The following is a 14,995-nucleotide window of genomic DNA, read 5'->3' as shown; positions in this document are numbered from 1 at the left end:
CCTTGCACCTGTACAGGTCAGCATAGAAATACCTGGAAGAGAGCACGAAGGGAAGAAATTGTGGCCCAGTATGCAACCCAACCTGATGTCATCAGAGAATTTTAGCTTTTTAAGGGCTCAATGCCACTTTTCAAACATACAAACACTTGTTTAAAAGAATTTCTGCTCAAAGCAGACTTTCGAATATTCACTGATTAAAATTGCCAGGTTTATTTTGTTCATACCATCTGCTAATGCAATCATGTAAAATTCTGTGATTTTGTATCAATGAGTTAATTCTCCTTGTGCTGAACCAAATGGGATTGTAGATTTAGGGATTAAGTAAGAAATGGGCTGTGTCTAATGAGATGGCCTAGGAATTAGCCATGCTTCAGGGACTATACATAAACCCAACACATGCTTATGCCAGATCTGATTTTGGTCAGTGATCTCCACCACTGATATTTTTTAGTAGTTTACAAATACATCCCCTATTGTTTCTTGTCCATCTTTCTTCCACTTAAAAATTACATTCTGAAGTCAAGCTCGTCATGAAAATTTACTGCATGGTGTTGGATCATTAAATCCCCTCATGTACAAGGAAGTCGTTATATGGATAAAAGCTTGCTAATATACTGTGATTGTTATTTTTTTTCTTTTCAATTGGAGTAGCTAACATTTTACTTTTTGAATCTACTTGCTGGATAATTTTTATGCCAATCTATAACTTCATATAAAGAGCTAACCTGGGACTGAAAAAAAAAAAAAAAGGAAAGAAGAAATCTTTTCCACCTTCTTATCTATCAGCACTAATCCGCTTAAAAGTACCCTTTCAATCAAGGAATCCAAGAGAAGCTCAATTTCCTCAGCAAATGGAATACTGAAAGGTGCAGTTAAAAAGGTTCCTACTGTGAGTGAAAAATGAAAATAATGGAACGACCTGTGGAGACCCCCTGAGCCCAGGAACACACAGTGCCCCACGTCTTTATTGGGTCAGAGATATGCACACGTCTCTGTCAGATTGAAAAGCCAAGGAAATGGCAGGCTTTGGCTTTCTGCTGGTAGGGACAAATACTGGAAATATTTTATTGCAAAGTGACTGAACCCCTGTTAGAGGTTTAACACTTAGCAGGCGGGCAGCACCGGCTTGAGAAAATGGACTAAGATTTTCTCCATTGGGCTTCTCTGGCCTTGACAAGGGTGACAACTATATTTTTTAAATAGTGTGATGGATTCAGATGACTCTGGAAAGTTTTATCTCAAAAATAAAATAGTGAAAGCATCTCCTGTGAAAAAAGGCTGGGGAAATACATCATCAGAATGGTATAGAAATGCATCAGAAACCGCCTATAGATTGCTCAAAGAAAACAGAACCAATTTTCTGAGAAGATTGAATAGAAATATTGAATGGGCCCAGCCTCGTTTACTACCCACAGTGTTCATGTGGAAATGTAATTAAGAAGACTGGGGATGGAGAATAAAAAAAAAAAAAGATAAGAGGCACAAAATGGTTCTTTACAGCTTCTTTGGAAGGTCACAGCCCACTTTTCATAGCATGACGTGAAGCACAAGGTTAAAGCGTGTTTTCAAAGGCTTGGCTTTGCTCCAAAAGTCTCTTTAATGTTGTTTGTAAAATTTATACTGAAGGCAGATTTATGAACATTGTTACAGAACAGGTATTTCTCATAGAAAAGTGCTTCATTATTTTTGTCCAATAGCTAAGAAAAATAAGTCTGAGTTTGGACTGTAAATTTCCAATTATGTCTGTAATAGTATTGTGTTTATTTTTAAATTGTGAGGCTTCTGATTGAAAATCAGAAAATCCCAGGGTCATATAAAACTTTTGTCATCTCCAAGGCCTTATTTGGGGCATATGGAAGTTTTCCCTGAAATAATTAACTAATGGTTAATCTTTCTGTGATTGGAAAAACAGTATATCACTCTACAAATAGCTGGGGTTGGGGTACTGGTGAAGAGAGTAGGACCTAGAGTCAAAATCCCTGAGTTTGAATTCTAGCTCCTTCACTTACTAATGCTGAGACCTTAGGCAAGTTTGTAATCCCTCTGGGTCCCAGTTACTGCTGTAAAATGAAGATAGTAATAGTTCCTACTTCACAGAGGTATGGTGAAGATGAAATAAAAAAATACATGAAAAGCATTTAGCACAGAGCTAACACACACAAAGAAAATCTACCCTTACTGTCTTGAACAATACATCCTAGAACTTGTTGTTGTCAAGCTGAGTCCACAGTGGCTGAAACCCACTTCTCTATATTCTAACTTCTCCCACATCTTCTTTGCCCCTATCTTTCTAGCCCTTCTCCCAACCTCCTGCCCCCCGCCGAGTTCTCTATATTTGTTAGGTGGTCTTTCTCTAATAAGCAGAGAAGGTTCTGGCCAATGCCAATTTTTTTAAAAAAAGAATTACCTGCTTTATTCTGTGTCTTTACGTGTTAAGCATCTCTCCACCTGAGTTCATTGAGAATTAATGACATGCAGATCTTACAGACAAAAGAAGAAAGCATGGTACAAAGAGAGAAAGTGGACTAATTGAGTAGCTAGAGGAATAGGGAAAAAATAAAACAGGAAAGAAACAAAGGCTATTGAAAGCAGGTGAACTCAGTAGGTGATTCCGCTGCCCTTAGACACGGAATGTTTTTTTCCAGTATCATTGCAACTGGAGCATCGGTCCCCTGAGATGATTAGCAAACAGTTTTTTTGGTCAAACCGTTTTGTCCAAAATATTTCACATCACATTTCCCTTTAGAAGAGTCTCAATGCACATTAATAAATTAAAGATTCTGAGAAGTACTGTGGTAAAGAAACCTGTTTTACCTTGTTTATCTCATAATGCTGATCAATACATAATGCTAATCAATAACATTTTGGGAAACATTTTGCTACCATTATTTTAAAACTGGGAAACAGAAATGACATAAGTAAAGAAGAAATTTTGGGGTGCTAATGAACCATAACAAAACTGAAGGGAAGAAAGGTGGGACTAACATTTAGTGAGTGCTTATTATAAGTGCCAGAAATGGTACTGTTTTAAAAATATTTGCTATTCCCAATAAGTTAAAGTAATTGTTTTTAAGCATACGTGTATGGAAGAGGTGGTTACAGTGCTTTATGAAAGAACATCATAGCACATATTAGTTTTCCTTAGAGGGAGACACTTACGCTGTTTTAAAAATGAGGGATTTGAAGAAGCCTAAGAGTACTGCTTTTGCACTCACTGAAGAATCTGAAGATTTTGGAATTTAGTTTCAATTTTCTGGAAGTTAGTATGATATGCAGACCTTTGAACCAGTTCTGGTACTGCCACTTATCAGATATGTTACATACTCTTCTGATCCTATGTAAATATTGAAAAAAATAATGTCTAATTTGAGGGTTTTTGAGGATTATAGTTACAACCCACAATTTTATAAAAGGTACTCCAAAACAAGCCAAATCCTTGAATCCACCTTGCTTACTCCTGTAACCATTGTTCAAAATATTTTTCTTTTGTCCAAATACTAGAATGGGTTCTATGTGCACCACAAAATAATATGTACAATTTCTCCCTTTGACACTCACTAATTGTTGTTTAAAATCTACTATATTGTCTTTGTATGCATGTTTATAGAAACAGCATTTATTCCATGTATTTCATAAAGTAAGTACATATGAAAGTTATATAAAATAACAATTTATGTGCTGTTAAGGGAAAGAACTACATTTTATTCTTTCTTTATATTCCCCAAGACATCTATCCTAGCATAGTGCCAGGTACATCGTGTTTAGTGTGTCATGTGAAATGAATGAATGGAAACAGTAATGGTAAATTGCACTAAAATTGTACTTATTTTATACAATGTAGTATAATAAATGTAACTTAATAAGAGGACACTTTTCACTGAGGGAACAAAGCAGGATGGAGTCAGACTGAGATGTTTAAAATCTGGTGCTAAATTTCCCACGCTTGAACAAATAGCCTGTGCTATCATGCAATCTCAGTTGAGATGGGTACCAGCAGATTCACTAACAAGACAGACATGTTAGAGATAACCATTATTTTATGAAACTGGATCATGCTTCAGTCCTTTTTTAAGAAACTTAAATTTCCCTTCAAATAAATTGAATGTTAATATGTTGCTTTACTCCAACTCTTATTTTCTTTCTTCTCTACTTACGTTTTTTCATCCTCATGAACATTAAGTAAAAGACTACCTCTTTTCATTTTCTGAAATGTTTGTGTACCATTAAGAGTGAAGCTCCTCAAGAGGCAGAACTGAGGTCAGGAAGGAGGAAATACTAAACAATAACAGCTATTAATTTTGTAATGAATAACAGGACTTAATTTCAATGCTAAATGTAGGCAGACACAAAAACAACAGTCATGATATATACGATTTCTCTTCCTTTTCTTGTACATATTTGCCTAGACTGACTATAAGGCTGAATTGTGGGAGAGATACTTTTTTATACTTATGTGATTAAAAAGAGGACAAAATGAGTTAGAGATTTAAAAACACCATTGACTGTATTTGAGGTGCATTTCCAGATAGAGTTAACAGAAATGGAAGTGATCTATGTTCAGGTCAGCTGGGTGATCTGTCAGTCACTCATCCCAACTCCCTACCTCTTTCTTCTGTCATCTTCTCTTCTTTTCTTTCTTTCTTTCTTTCTTTCTTTCTTTCTTTCTTTCTTTCTTTCTTTCTTTCTTTCTTTCTCTTTCTTTTGTTTTGCTTGTTTTCTGCATCATTTCCTATTATGTAAACATCTTGGTACTCAAACCTGTAGTGTAGCATTTACTACTACAGTATTTACTATACTTTTATGATTTGAAAATCTGACAGATTTCTGATGCATCCAACCCCTCTAAATGTTCCCTGAATGTTATCAGAGATTACAAAGGAGGATGTCTTAGTTAGTTCGAGCTGCTATAACAAAGTGACACAGACTGGGAAGTTTATAAACAATAGAAATTTATTTCTCACTGTTCTGTAGGTGAGGAGTCAGCATGGTCTGGTTGCAGTAAGGGCTCTCTTCTGAGTTGCGGACTGCTGACTTCTCACTGTGTCCTCACATGATCAAAGGTGCAAGCAGCTCTCTCGGGAGGGCCTGTTTTATAAGCGTGTGAATCCCATGTGATTAGCAGGGCACTACTCACCTCTCAAAGGCTCTACCCCCTAATACCATCACATTGGAGGTTAGATTTCAACATGGGAATTTGAGGGGGACACAAACATTAGCCCATACAGGGGAGATGTGTAAAATTAACTAAAGGAATGATCTCTTGTAGGAATGGAACTCTGCCATTGAGAAGCTGAAGAGTGAGGCACTGGGAATCTTGCTGTCAAAGGACCATGTGGAGAAAGAACATCTGCAACTCTCTAATCAGAAACTGAACCGACTTCAGAAAGAATTTGATCAACTCACGGTGGAAAGGAATACCTGGTTAAAAAAGGCGAATGATTTTTTTAACAGTGCTAACAAGGTCAGTGTGAGGTCAAGTTGATAATTTTAGGTAACCAGGCAGACCAGTAGGGGACTCTTTGTTTCAACAGGCTGGCGTGCATCGCAGAGGTCAAAACTCCATGTAGAATTTTAAAATTGATAGCAGCAAAGACAAGCTTTTAAAATATATTCCTACTGTGGCCATGATTCCGTTCTCGAAAGTAAGAGACTCTATGCTTTCATGTGCAAAGGGTTACTTAAAAAAAATCTAATGAGGGTATTATTAAGTTTTATTAATTGCCATTGATCTATTTGGGAGGACCCTTGTGCCTACATTGTAAGTATTTCTCACAGCGGAAGAGAATTATAAATATATCAAAGTTCTAAAAAATCTTAAAATTTTAATCAAAATGCCTTTGTTCTTTTTGTAAATGCTCCTTCATTTGTCATGCAAAAAATACATGAATACTGCAAGCCTTCTGCATGCAAACCATAGGTTAGAAACAGTGCCTGAGCCTGATTGCTCCGCCTGGGTCTTTCCTTTTTAAGTCAGCATAAGGGGAATCTTGCTTTGGACCTTCTCCAGGTCTTCTTGAGTTCAAGAAGTGCTCTGCTTCTCCTTGTTGATTCATTAAACATTGATTGGAGCAGGTGGTTTCCATTGAGTGGTAATGTTCACCTGTTCACTTCACTTGAGTAGTGCTCAGTATATGAGGCTGTTGATCTTATTTGAAAATTTTTTCACTTTTCTCAATATAATATATATCTTCAAACTGCCTTACTGGAATTGTTTAATACTTTAAATTACTAAAAATGGACAACGTGACAGGAAATGGATGGGGAGACCCCTGGAAGTTAGGTACATTGTGACTTAAAATCACATCACTCTGAATACAATGTCCTGGTATATATCAAAATAGTGACTTAATTTTGAACTTCTTTACTAATAAGAAACTTTTTGAAAAGGATGAATTGTAAAATTTCAAAATAGAGGTGCTAGAATTATTGTAAAAAAGATAAAGAAATATTTATTGTTAAATTATTTGTTGTTTGGGATTTCTCTGTTTTAAGAGAAGAAACGTATATAGCATATTACTGTAGCTATTGAACTAATTAGATGTTAGGTGCTAGTTAATTTTCAGCTGTTTTCTTTTTGAATAAAAGACTTAAATTTACTTGACAAGTTCACTCTACAAAATGAGTTGGTCATCATGCAAGTCAATTAATATTATTTCTAAAAAAAAAGTTATGCAACGTGTTGCTATAACACAATGCTTCTAGTACAAATCCTGTAGTTTATAATCTTGCAAAATGCAGTTTCTTTCATTCTCATTTTCTTACTCTCGCTTTCACTGCTCTCATTATTTGGTATTTTGCCAGGGAGATTTTTCTTCCAACATTATTCCTGGGCCATGAGGAGTATCTTTTGCAAAAGTAAAAATAAAAATCAAAGGAGAAGAAAAACAGAGTGGTTCCTTTTTTCTCAAATTCATACTGTAATTCAGGCCAGATCTTAAGAAGAAAATCCATGTTTCTTTACCCCAAAGACTTGTGATTCCTAGATTCCCTGTTTCATCATTTGAATGCCATGGCATGCTAACTATTCAGATTATAATAAGCTCAGTTAGGATTTATCCATAGGGTAGCACTTTCTAAGCTAAGTGACACTCAGAAAGCTGTTTGAATTCTTTCTCTCTTTTCAAAGCATGAAGGAAAGAATTTCAAAGTCAAAATCTAAGAATTCAGCATGAAAACTGATGGGTACTTTTACCTCAGCAAAAATAGAAACTGGAGTTTGGAAAGTAGAAGTTTAATCATGACTCTTGAAATGAATTCTTCACTATATTATAATATTAAGAAGTAATAAATTATGAAATTATGTAGTGGGTAAGTCCATTCACATTAAAAAAAGAAATTCCTCTTATGACTTATAAATGATATTTTTCTTTTTGAATTATATTGTAGAATTTTCAAATTTTCCGAAAATCTCACCACTTTACCCAATCATTGGCATAGCACTCATAAGTAACCCTAGTTTAAATAAAGGGCTTGATTGTAAAAATTAATACAATTTCAAAATTCCTTAAGTTGTTTTTTTTTTTCTGGTCTAAAATTTTTGCTTATACTAGTGAGTGGGGTACTTTCAATTTGCGTCACTTACTTACTTCCAAAGCACTGAATTTTCCTTTTGAAAATTCACTTTGTTGTGCCTTGAGTGCACTGGGGTTTCCCAATTGTGAACCTTTCCATTCTTAAATAAAACCAGGCTCCCAAGAACTGTGAGGGGTCTGAGATTCTACCCTACTTTCAGGCTAACTTGTTAAATTATCACAGTGTCATAGATGCTGGCAGAAGACACATGGTGTCTGGGTCGCAGTTGAAAGGCTTTATCATAGGGAAAGCAGTAGTCAGATGCCACATCAGCTTCCTCAGCCCCAATTCCCGCACGGGTGATGTGGATGGGCCAAGATGGAAGTCTGCACCCGCAGCTGGTGGCGTTCAGAAGAAAAACCCTAAGCTAGAGGAATCTGCTGTTTGACAGCAAGCAGTAAGCAAGCCTGAACTTTGTCTCAGAGGGAGCCATGACCTCAACCCTAAAGGTTGTTCATTGCAGACCCAACACTGAGAAACAATCCAGCTGAAGAAGAATCAGGGTCTCACATTCTTGACATACCGGTAAAGATGTCAAGAACACCAGAGACCCATGGAGAATCTTCTCAACACATGTAGGTCTGGATATTAGCACTGTGGGACTAAAAGATGAAGGTGGCCCTTAAAAAAAAAAGGTACTTTCCTCAAAAACCAGCTCTACTCTTGACAAATGGAATTATTATTTCAGCAAACAAAATCTTGTTCCAAATTTGTTGAAGCTAGATCAATATTCTTTTTCAATTTCTGTGTCAAATACTAGTATAAAAACCAATGTTCAGGCCGGGCGTGGTGGCTCACGCCTGTAATCCTAGCACTTTGGGAGGCCTGCTCAAGGTCAGGAGTTCGAAACCAGCCTGCGCGAGACCCCGTCTCTACCAAAAATAGAAATAAATTAATTGACCAACTAAAAATATATATACAAAAAAAAAATTAGCCGGGCATGGTGGCACATGCCTGTAGTCCCAGCTACTCAGAAGGCTGAGGCAGTAGGATCGCTGAGCCCCGGAGATTGAGGTTGCTGTGAGCCAGGCTGACGCCACGGCACTCACTCTAGCCTGGGCAACAAAGTGAGACTCTGTCTCAAAAACAAAAACAAACAAAAAAAAAAACAACCAATGTTCATATCATAGATAATATATAAATGAGTGGGAAAGCTTGAATGTCTGCTGAGTAAAAAGTGACATATATGACTTTAAAAATACACTTTTTACTTTTTTGGATTTTGGAAAAATAAAAAGGAACGAATGCAAATTTGTTTGCAGAATGGACTGTTGTTAGTAAGTTTTCCAGATCAACATATTTCTTTTCTCATCTATATTTTTATCATGTTTCTGGTTAAAATCATCAAGAAATCCCTCTTTCCTCCCATTTTCCTATCATTTACATTCATTTCTCTCTCTACCAATTCTAGATAGGGGTATTATTATTTACTAGAAAAATGTCACAATAATTCCTTTTATTGAAGTCATTAAATAGTGTGGTGAATTCATGAGAATAATCATGATTCTTCTTTAAGTATTCACTTAATTCCTAAATATTAATATTTATTGAGAAACTGCTATGCGTCAGGCACTGTTCTAAATGCTGGGGATACAGCAGAAAACCAAACATACAAAAGAAAATCCATAAGCCAATACATTTTCTAATTTGTGAAATTCGATAAAATATAATTATCACCTAATTGTCCACATTGACAACAGATCCCTCATTGCCTTTGCCCTGTGGCTCCCAAAGTACAAGTGATTACCTTTTAATTCTGCTAGGGTTCGATCATTACCCAAGGCTCAGGAACATGTTTCTCACCCAAAGGAAGTGTCTGCAGCCTTTGGCTATAGAGACGGACATTTGAATGTGGAGTGAGCAGTAGATGGCAATGTTGACACATGAGCATTAGGAACTTTGCCACTGCCATAAACCAGCCACTGGATTCGAGTGGAGATTGTGCCATATAACTCAAGAACCTAAGATACTTCCTTTTCTTTTTAGAGTTTCCTATCTGTTTGGTGAACCTATTTGTTAAATCCCTTGGCAACAAATACAAGTAAGGGTCAACTGTCAACACTGGATAATAACTGATTGGAGAAGAGTTCCTGTAATTACCAGCTGTTGCCAAGAGTTATGAGGACATGGCATGAAATATGAACCCAGCACTTACTACAGTAACTCATCTTGATCCCCCAAATTTTCATCCTTCAGGATTATAGATTCTATTATTTATTATATTTCTAGAGTGTTCACAAAAAAGAAGCTCTGGTTCATATTTATTGATCCCCAAAATGTATTTATCATTGTTTAGGGTACATGGTTTAAATCAAACAGAGATAAATATATAATATGTCTCAAAAACATAACAGCATGAGCCTGTATTTATGCAACAACTATGACTGAACCCAAAGCTATGAAACATGGCTGATAGTTCATAAAGTTTCATATCCCATGCCTTCCATTCACAGGCATGTGATTTCACTGGGCAAGCAAACAGAGGAGGCTGAGGCCAAATCTATTGTATGAACATAGTCTGATTTTGGGAGGCATCAGCCTGAAAGCAAGGTGAAACAAAGGTCGAGGTAGCCAAAGAAATGTCCAAAAATTAGTTCAAAATGTAATGATTGTCATAGTTTCCATTGCTTCTGACATCGCTGTTGAAAATTTAACATTTTTTTAAAAGATGGTATTGCTCTTTCAATATATTTACAATGATGCAAAACAGTATTGCCTGTAGCAACATTATTGTTTCAGATGAAAGCAAAATAGGCACAGAGATCAGTACTTTTTTCATTTATATATAACATTTTTTTCACTTTCAAAATAAATACATTTTAGGTCCAGATGTGGGAAACAATTTAAATGTTCCAGGTGTTGTGCAGATTGAAAGAAGAAACACGTTCACGTAGAGTACCTAAAATAATATTATCCAGAAGGATTTTTTTGAGGTGTTGTAAATGAATTTAGGAAATTAGACTAATTACTATTAGATATCAAGGAAAATGTAATTACTTTTAGTTTTGTAATTCTTCAGCAGCCTATCTCAGGTTCCTCTTTCCCAAAGCAACTTCCCTTTCTCTTAGAAACAAGTGAAGCAACTTGCTTTTCTTCCTTCCCTTCTTTGGTATTTGCATTCAGCTAATATGTTGTACTCTTATTGTTGCCATGCAACAACAGATGGGCACTTGAGCTAAAGCAATGGAAGATACAATGGCTGCCTTCCATGTCCTCTCAGTTAAGTCTAAAGGAGAGGCAATGTGACAGAAGGGCCATGTGCTGTGGGAAAGCCATGCCAGAGTAAGCTCAGAGTATTAGGGACACAGAACAGAGACCCTTAACCTGGCCCAGGGGAAAAGTGTCAAGAAAGTCTGCTCAGAGGAGGTAACCATTGAGTGAAGTTTGGAAGGTTGGGGTCAAAAAACCTTGGGGGAGGGCTGGATGGGACAAAGTCATGCCATGTTTGGGGAACCTAAGATAATTCATATTGCCAGAAGTATGGTGTGTAAGCCCAGGGTGGTGAGAGACAAAAGCAATAGAAGTAGGCAGGGGGTCAGGAAGAGTTTTGAAAAACATGCTAAAGAGTTTCTATTTTATGCTGAAAATGTCCTTAAATGTGCAGAAATATTTAAGAACTTGAAAAAACTCATGATGAGGCAAACCTCACCACAAGAAACAGATGATGTCTTCCTTTGCCATCCTCCTGTGTTCTGAGTGATTTCTGTAGGGTTTAGACACCTTTGGTTTTAGAGCTCAGGGGTCAGGCTATTTAAACCACAGAAAGTATTTGATAAATATGGCTAAATTATTATCATAAAGTTATGAAATAGATACATAATAGAAAAATTATAAAATAAAAGGAATGTCTTTTACATCTTACATTTCTCATGACAGCTCACCGATCAGTCCATATTTAATAGTCTAAAAATGAAGACGTTCAAATTTTTTTTTTTTTGAGACAGGGTCTCACTCTGTTGCCCAGGCTAGAGTGCAGTGGCATCATCATAGCTCACAGCAACCTCAAACTCCTGGGCTCAAGCGATCCTACTGCCTCAGCCTCCTGAGTAGCTGGGTCTATAGACACCCACCACCATGCCTGGCTAATTTTTTAAATATACATTTTGTAGAGATGAGGGTTACGTGATATTGCTACAGCTGGTCTCAGACTCCTGGCCCAAAGTGCTAGGATTGCAGGTGTGAATCACCATGCTCAGCCTAAGGCACTCAATTTTACTGTTCCTCGATCTTGAATTTCTTTCACAACTAAGCTATTTATTGATGGACTTCTAATTTATGGGTATACTCATTGACTTCTCTTCCATACATAATATCAGACCTTTGCATTTCTCTATTGTCAGTAAACATATTCTGTCTTGTATTATAGTTATTTCTGGGCAGATTTACTTTCTTTGGCTAAATCAAAATTTCTTGAGGGTAAGGAACATGTTCTTTTCACTTTGTGTTCATCAGAACACCTAGAACGGTGCTGGGTAATTATTTGAATGACTGAGAGCAGTGAGATATTATAAACTGTGGATTTTCATGGCTAACCACATAACACTGCCCATAAGAGATTATATTGATCCAAGGTAACTGGGATGAGACCATTTTGAAAGAAAAGAGCCTAGTTACTTTAATAGGCAAGGAACACACATTGCAATCTCAATCTCTGTGTCACATCTGTGAAGGCGAGTAATGCTGTGTAAAGGGCTTGTCGTCACACACAGCACCTCCTCTGAGGAGTTTCTAGGCAGCACTAACATATTTCTCATTATTTCCAGAATACTTGTCTGTGCCCTGTAGAGAGAAATGATGTCTTCATCTTTGTATGCCAGTCATGTTCAAAAAACTTTTGTTGGATGAACGAATAAATGACTGTCCATGTGACAAATCAATTTACATTTTGAGCTTGAGTTTTCCCTTTTCTAAAATAGACCTAATAATCCTTATCTACTTCAGAGAGTATCATTCAATAATAAAAGTTCATATAATTGGTGATAAATCGCACAAAATCTTTTCGGGGTAGAGTTGGAATGTAAAATAAATGGAACTGTAGGATATTAAGTGAAAATTTAGAAACATTTGCTAGCATGACACTTTGCTAAAATAACAGTAGGTTTTGGAGCCAGGCTGCCTAGGTATGAATCTGATCTCAGACATTTATTAGCTCTGTGACCTTGACAGTCACTTAACTTCCCAGTGCATCTGACTATTTTATCTGTAAAATAGAAATACCAACTATATGTCCCTCACAGGGTCATTGTGCTATCTAAATAAGTTAATTCACAGCTAGTGCATAGAATAGCTAAGCACTCACTAAGTGCTAGCCATTATTTTGTCATTATGTATGCATTTAATATTGCGCTAGCTACTCTAACATGATTTAATGCTTTTGTTCGTTTTCGTATCCCCTGCACATAGCTGAATACATGGTCCATAAATTTCAATAAATATTTTTTGAATAAGTGAAAAAAATAAATGCCTTACACATTGTAAGTGGATATTTTCCATATTAATATTCCCAAGATCATCCTAAAATCATTTAAATCAATTTGGATAAAAGAAACCAGAAATTATAAATAGTGACGAGCTGCCTAAAGTTCTACTTAATGGGTCTAGTTATATTTCTAAGGTGGACTTGCCTAAGAACAAGTAAGAGACAGTCAATATGTAAACTCCTCCTTTCTGTGTTGATAAAATGCTTCAGATACGTGCCACTTTCAATCCTAAACTCCTTTTCCAGTGTTTTTTTAGCTTTTCAAATTGTGAGGCCAAAACCTGCCTTAGGAGCTAATGACTTTAAACACCTCTCATTAACACCACAGATCCACGCTGGAACAAGGAAGGAGTTCTGGGGCCCAAGGGGTAGGCCGTAGGGCCAGCGAGTACTGGGAGCTTGAAAGTCACGTCATCCTTATGCCCGGGTCTTCATGGCTTTTGACGGCTTGGGCAGATTTGGGAGAGATCTAAATTAAGAATCAGCTCCCCAGACTGGGAGCCACCAGACTTTATCTCAGGTGATGTGTTCAGGAAAGAAAACCAAAGCTTTTGGTCTTTACAAACACTGAACCTAGGGGAAATTTGAGTCTCCATAGGTAGTGGAATGCAATGTTCTAATTAGAAGCTGAGTTGGGTTTTGTGTCTTGGTAGTTACAAAGTTTCCAACAAAATTCATCCTCCAGCCTCTAGACTCAGGAAAGGAAATTTTCAAGGTTCTGCAGCTTTGTTTTGTTTTGTTTTGTTGTTGTTGTTTAGTGTCGATTCTCTCTAAATTAATTGGTCAAGAAGCAAAGGATATTGCTTACTAAAGATCCTTGTGAAACAGCATGATAAAAGAATTATGCTGGATGACTCGTGTTCTTGTTTAAACTTTTAGTCTCATGGATATTTTAAAAAGAATAAAATGTGCCATGTCTGATACCATCTCTGCTTGATTTGGTGCAGCCTGCCTTGGATCCTGTACTTAACAAGGGAAAAAGGGAAAGTCTTTATTAGCATCTTAAAGCACAAAAAGCAAGCAACTCCTTAGTCTTTTTCAAAACAGGGCCAAAAAGAGCTGATTCATCTCCTCCTTATCTGCCTAAAAACTGAGTAATAACATATAAAATAGTCAAGCAAAGCTAGAATCCAGAGGGATAAAGATTATCCTGTGCCTATATCCTTTTTCCCAATCCAGTCACAATAGATTTATTTGACCTGCACGTTCAAAGTTTGAAGAAAGAGTGAGATGTGAAGTAAAAAACAACTGAAGGTAAAACATTAATTCCTAAGGAGTTTATATGGGGGTCACAATGTTCTTATTGCCAGAAATAACCTGTTTTGTACTGTGTGTGCAACAAAGAGATTCTTTCCAGGCTGCATCCAGTATATCAGGTTCCTTATGGATATGGTAAATGGGAAAGCACTCAGTTCTATTTTGGGGGTAGATTAAGTGAGAGCATGATACTTAGATCATTTCTGGAATTGGCACATGGATTTCTCATCAAATTCTACATGGGAATATGAGAAATGACTTTTGCATATGATTCAAATAATCACAGATAATCTAGTCGTGAGAGTGGCTTCCTTTTAAAGAGGTCCAGAAGTTTAACTCTTATTTCTATGTCTACAGATTATTCTCATTAGGGTTCATTTGGGATTAAGGTTGGGAATAAGCTCTCGTACAGCATCTAGCCCACCTCCCTTACAGGTATTCTACAAATGTGCTTGTCGAGTGAAGGAAGGGATGAAATCAGTTACCTCCTTTCTGCTGCTGTAGTTCTATTAAGTGGACACATAGAGCAATTCATAAGTAAATGTTTTCCCAACACTTTGGTCATTTTGAGAAAAAGCTCTGGAAGAAATTTGGATATTTTGAATCAAAGTCGTGGGTTATCTTTGTCCTTGATATATTGTGTCCTCCGGCTAGTGAATGTTCAGCCCTTCAATCAATTTCCATTCT

General features: G+C 36.7%; 1 protein-coding gene across 2 annotated transcripts in view; it reads left to right on the top strand.

The window, feature by feature from the left end:
- The window catches only part of CCDC141 (coiled-coil domain containing 141), a 180,331-nt gene that overhangs the window by 82,566 nt on the left and 82,770 nt on the right, over positions 1 to 14,995 (top strand). For both annotated transcript variants that reach the window (XM_012785842.2, XM_012785846.3), the window contains one exon: positions 5,267 to 5,461. In XM_012785842.2, the coding sequence (XP_012641296.2) occupies positions 5,267 to 5,461 (195 nt within the window). The remainder of the gene's footprint in view (positions 1 to 5,266; positions 5,462 to 14,995) is intronic.

This window comes from Microcebus murinus, chromosome 8 (genome assembly GCF_040939455.1).
Source record: "Microcebus murinus isolate Inina chromosome 8, M.murinus_Inina_mat1.0, whole genome shotgun sequence".
NCBI lineage: Eukaryota > Metazoa > Chordata > Mammalia > Primates > Cheirogaleidae > Microcebus > Microcebus murinus.
This window is presented reverse-complemented; position numbering and strand designations above follow the sequence as displayed.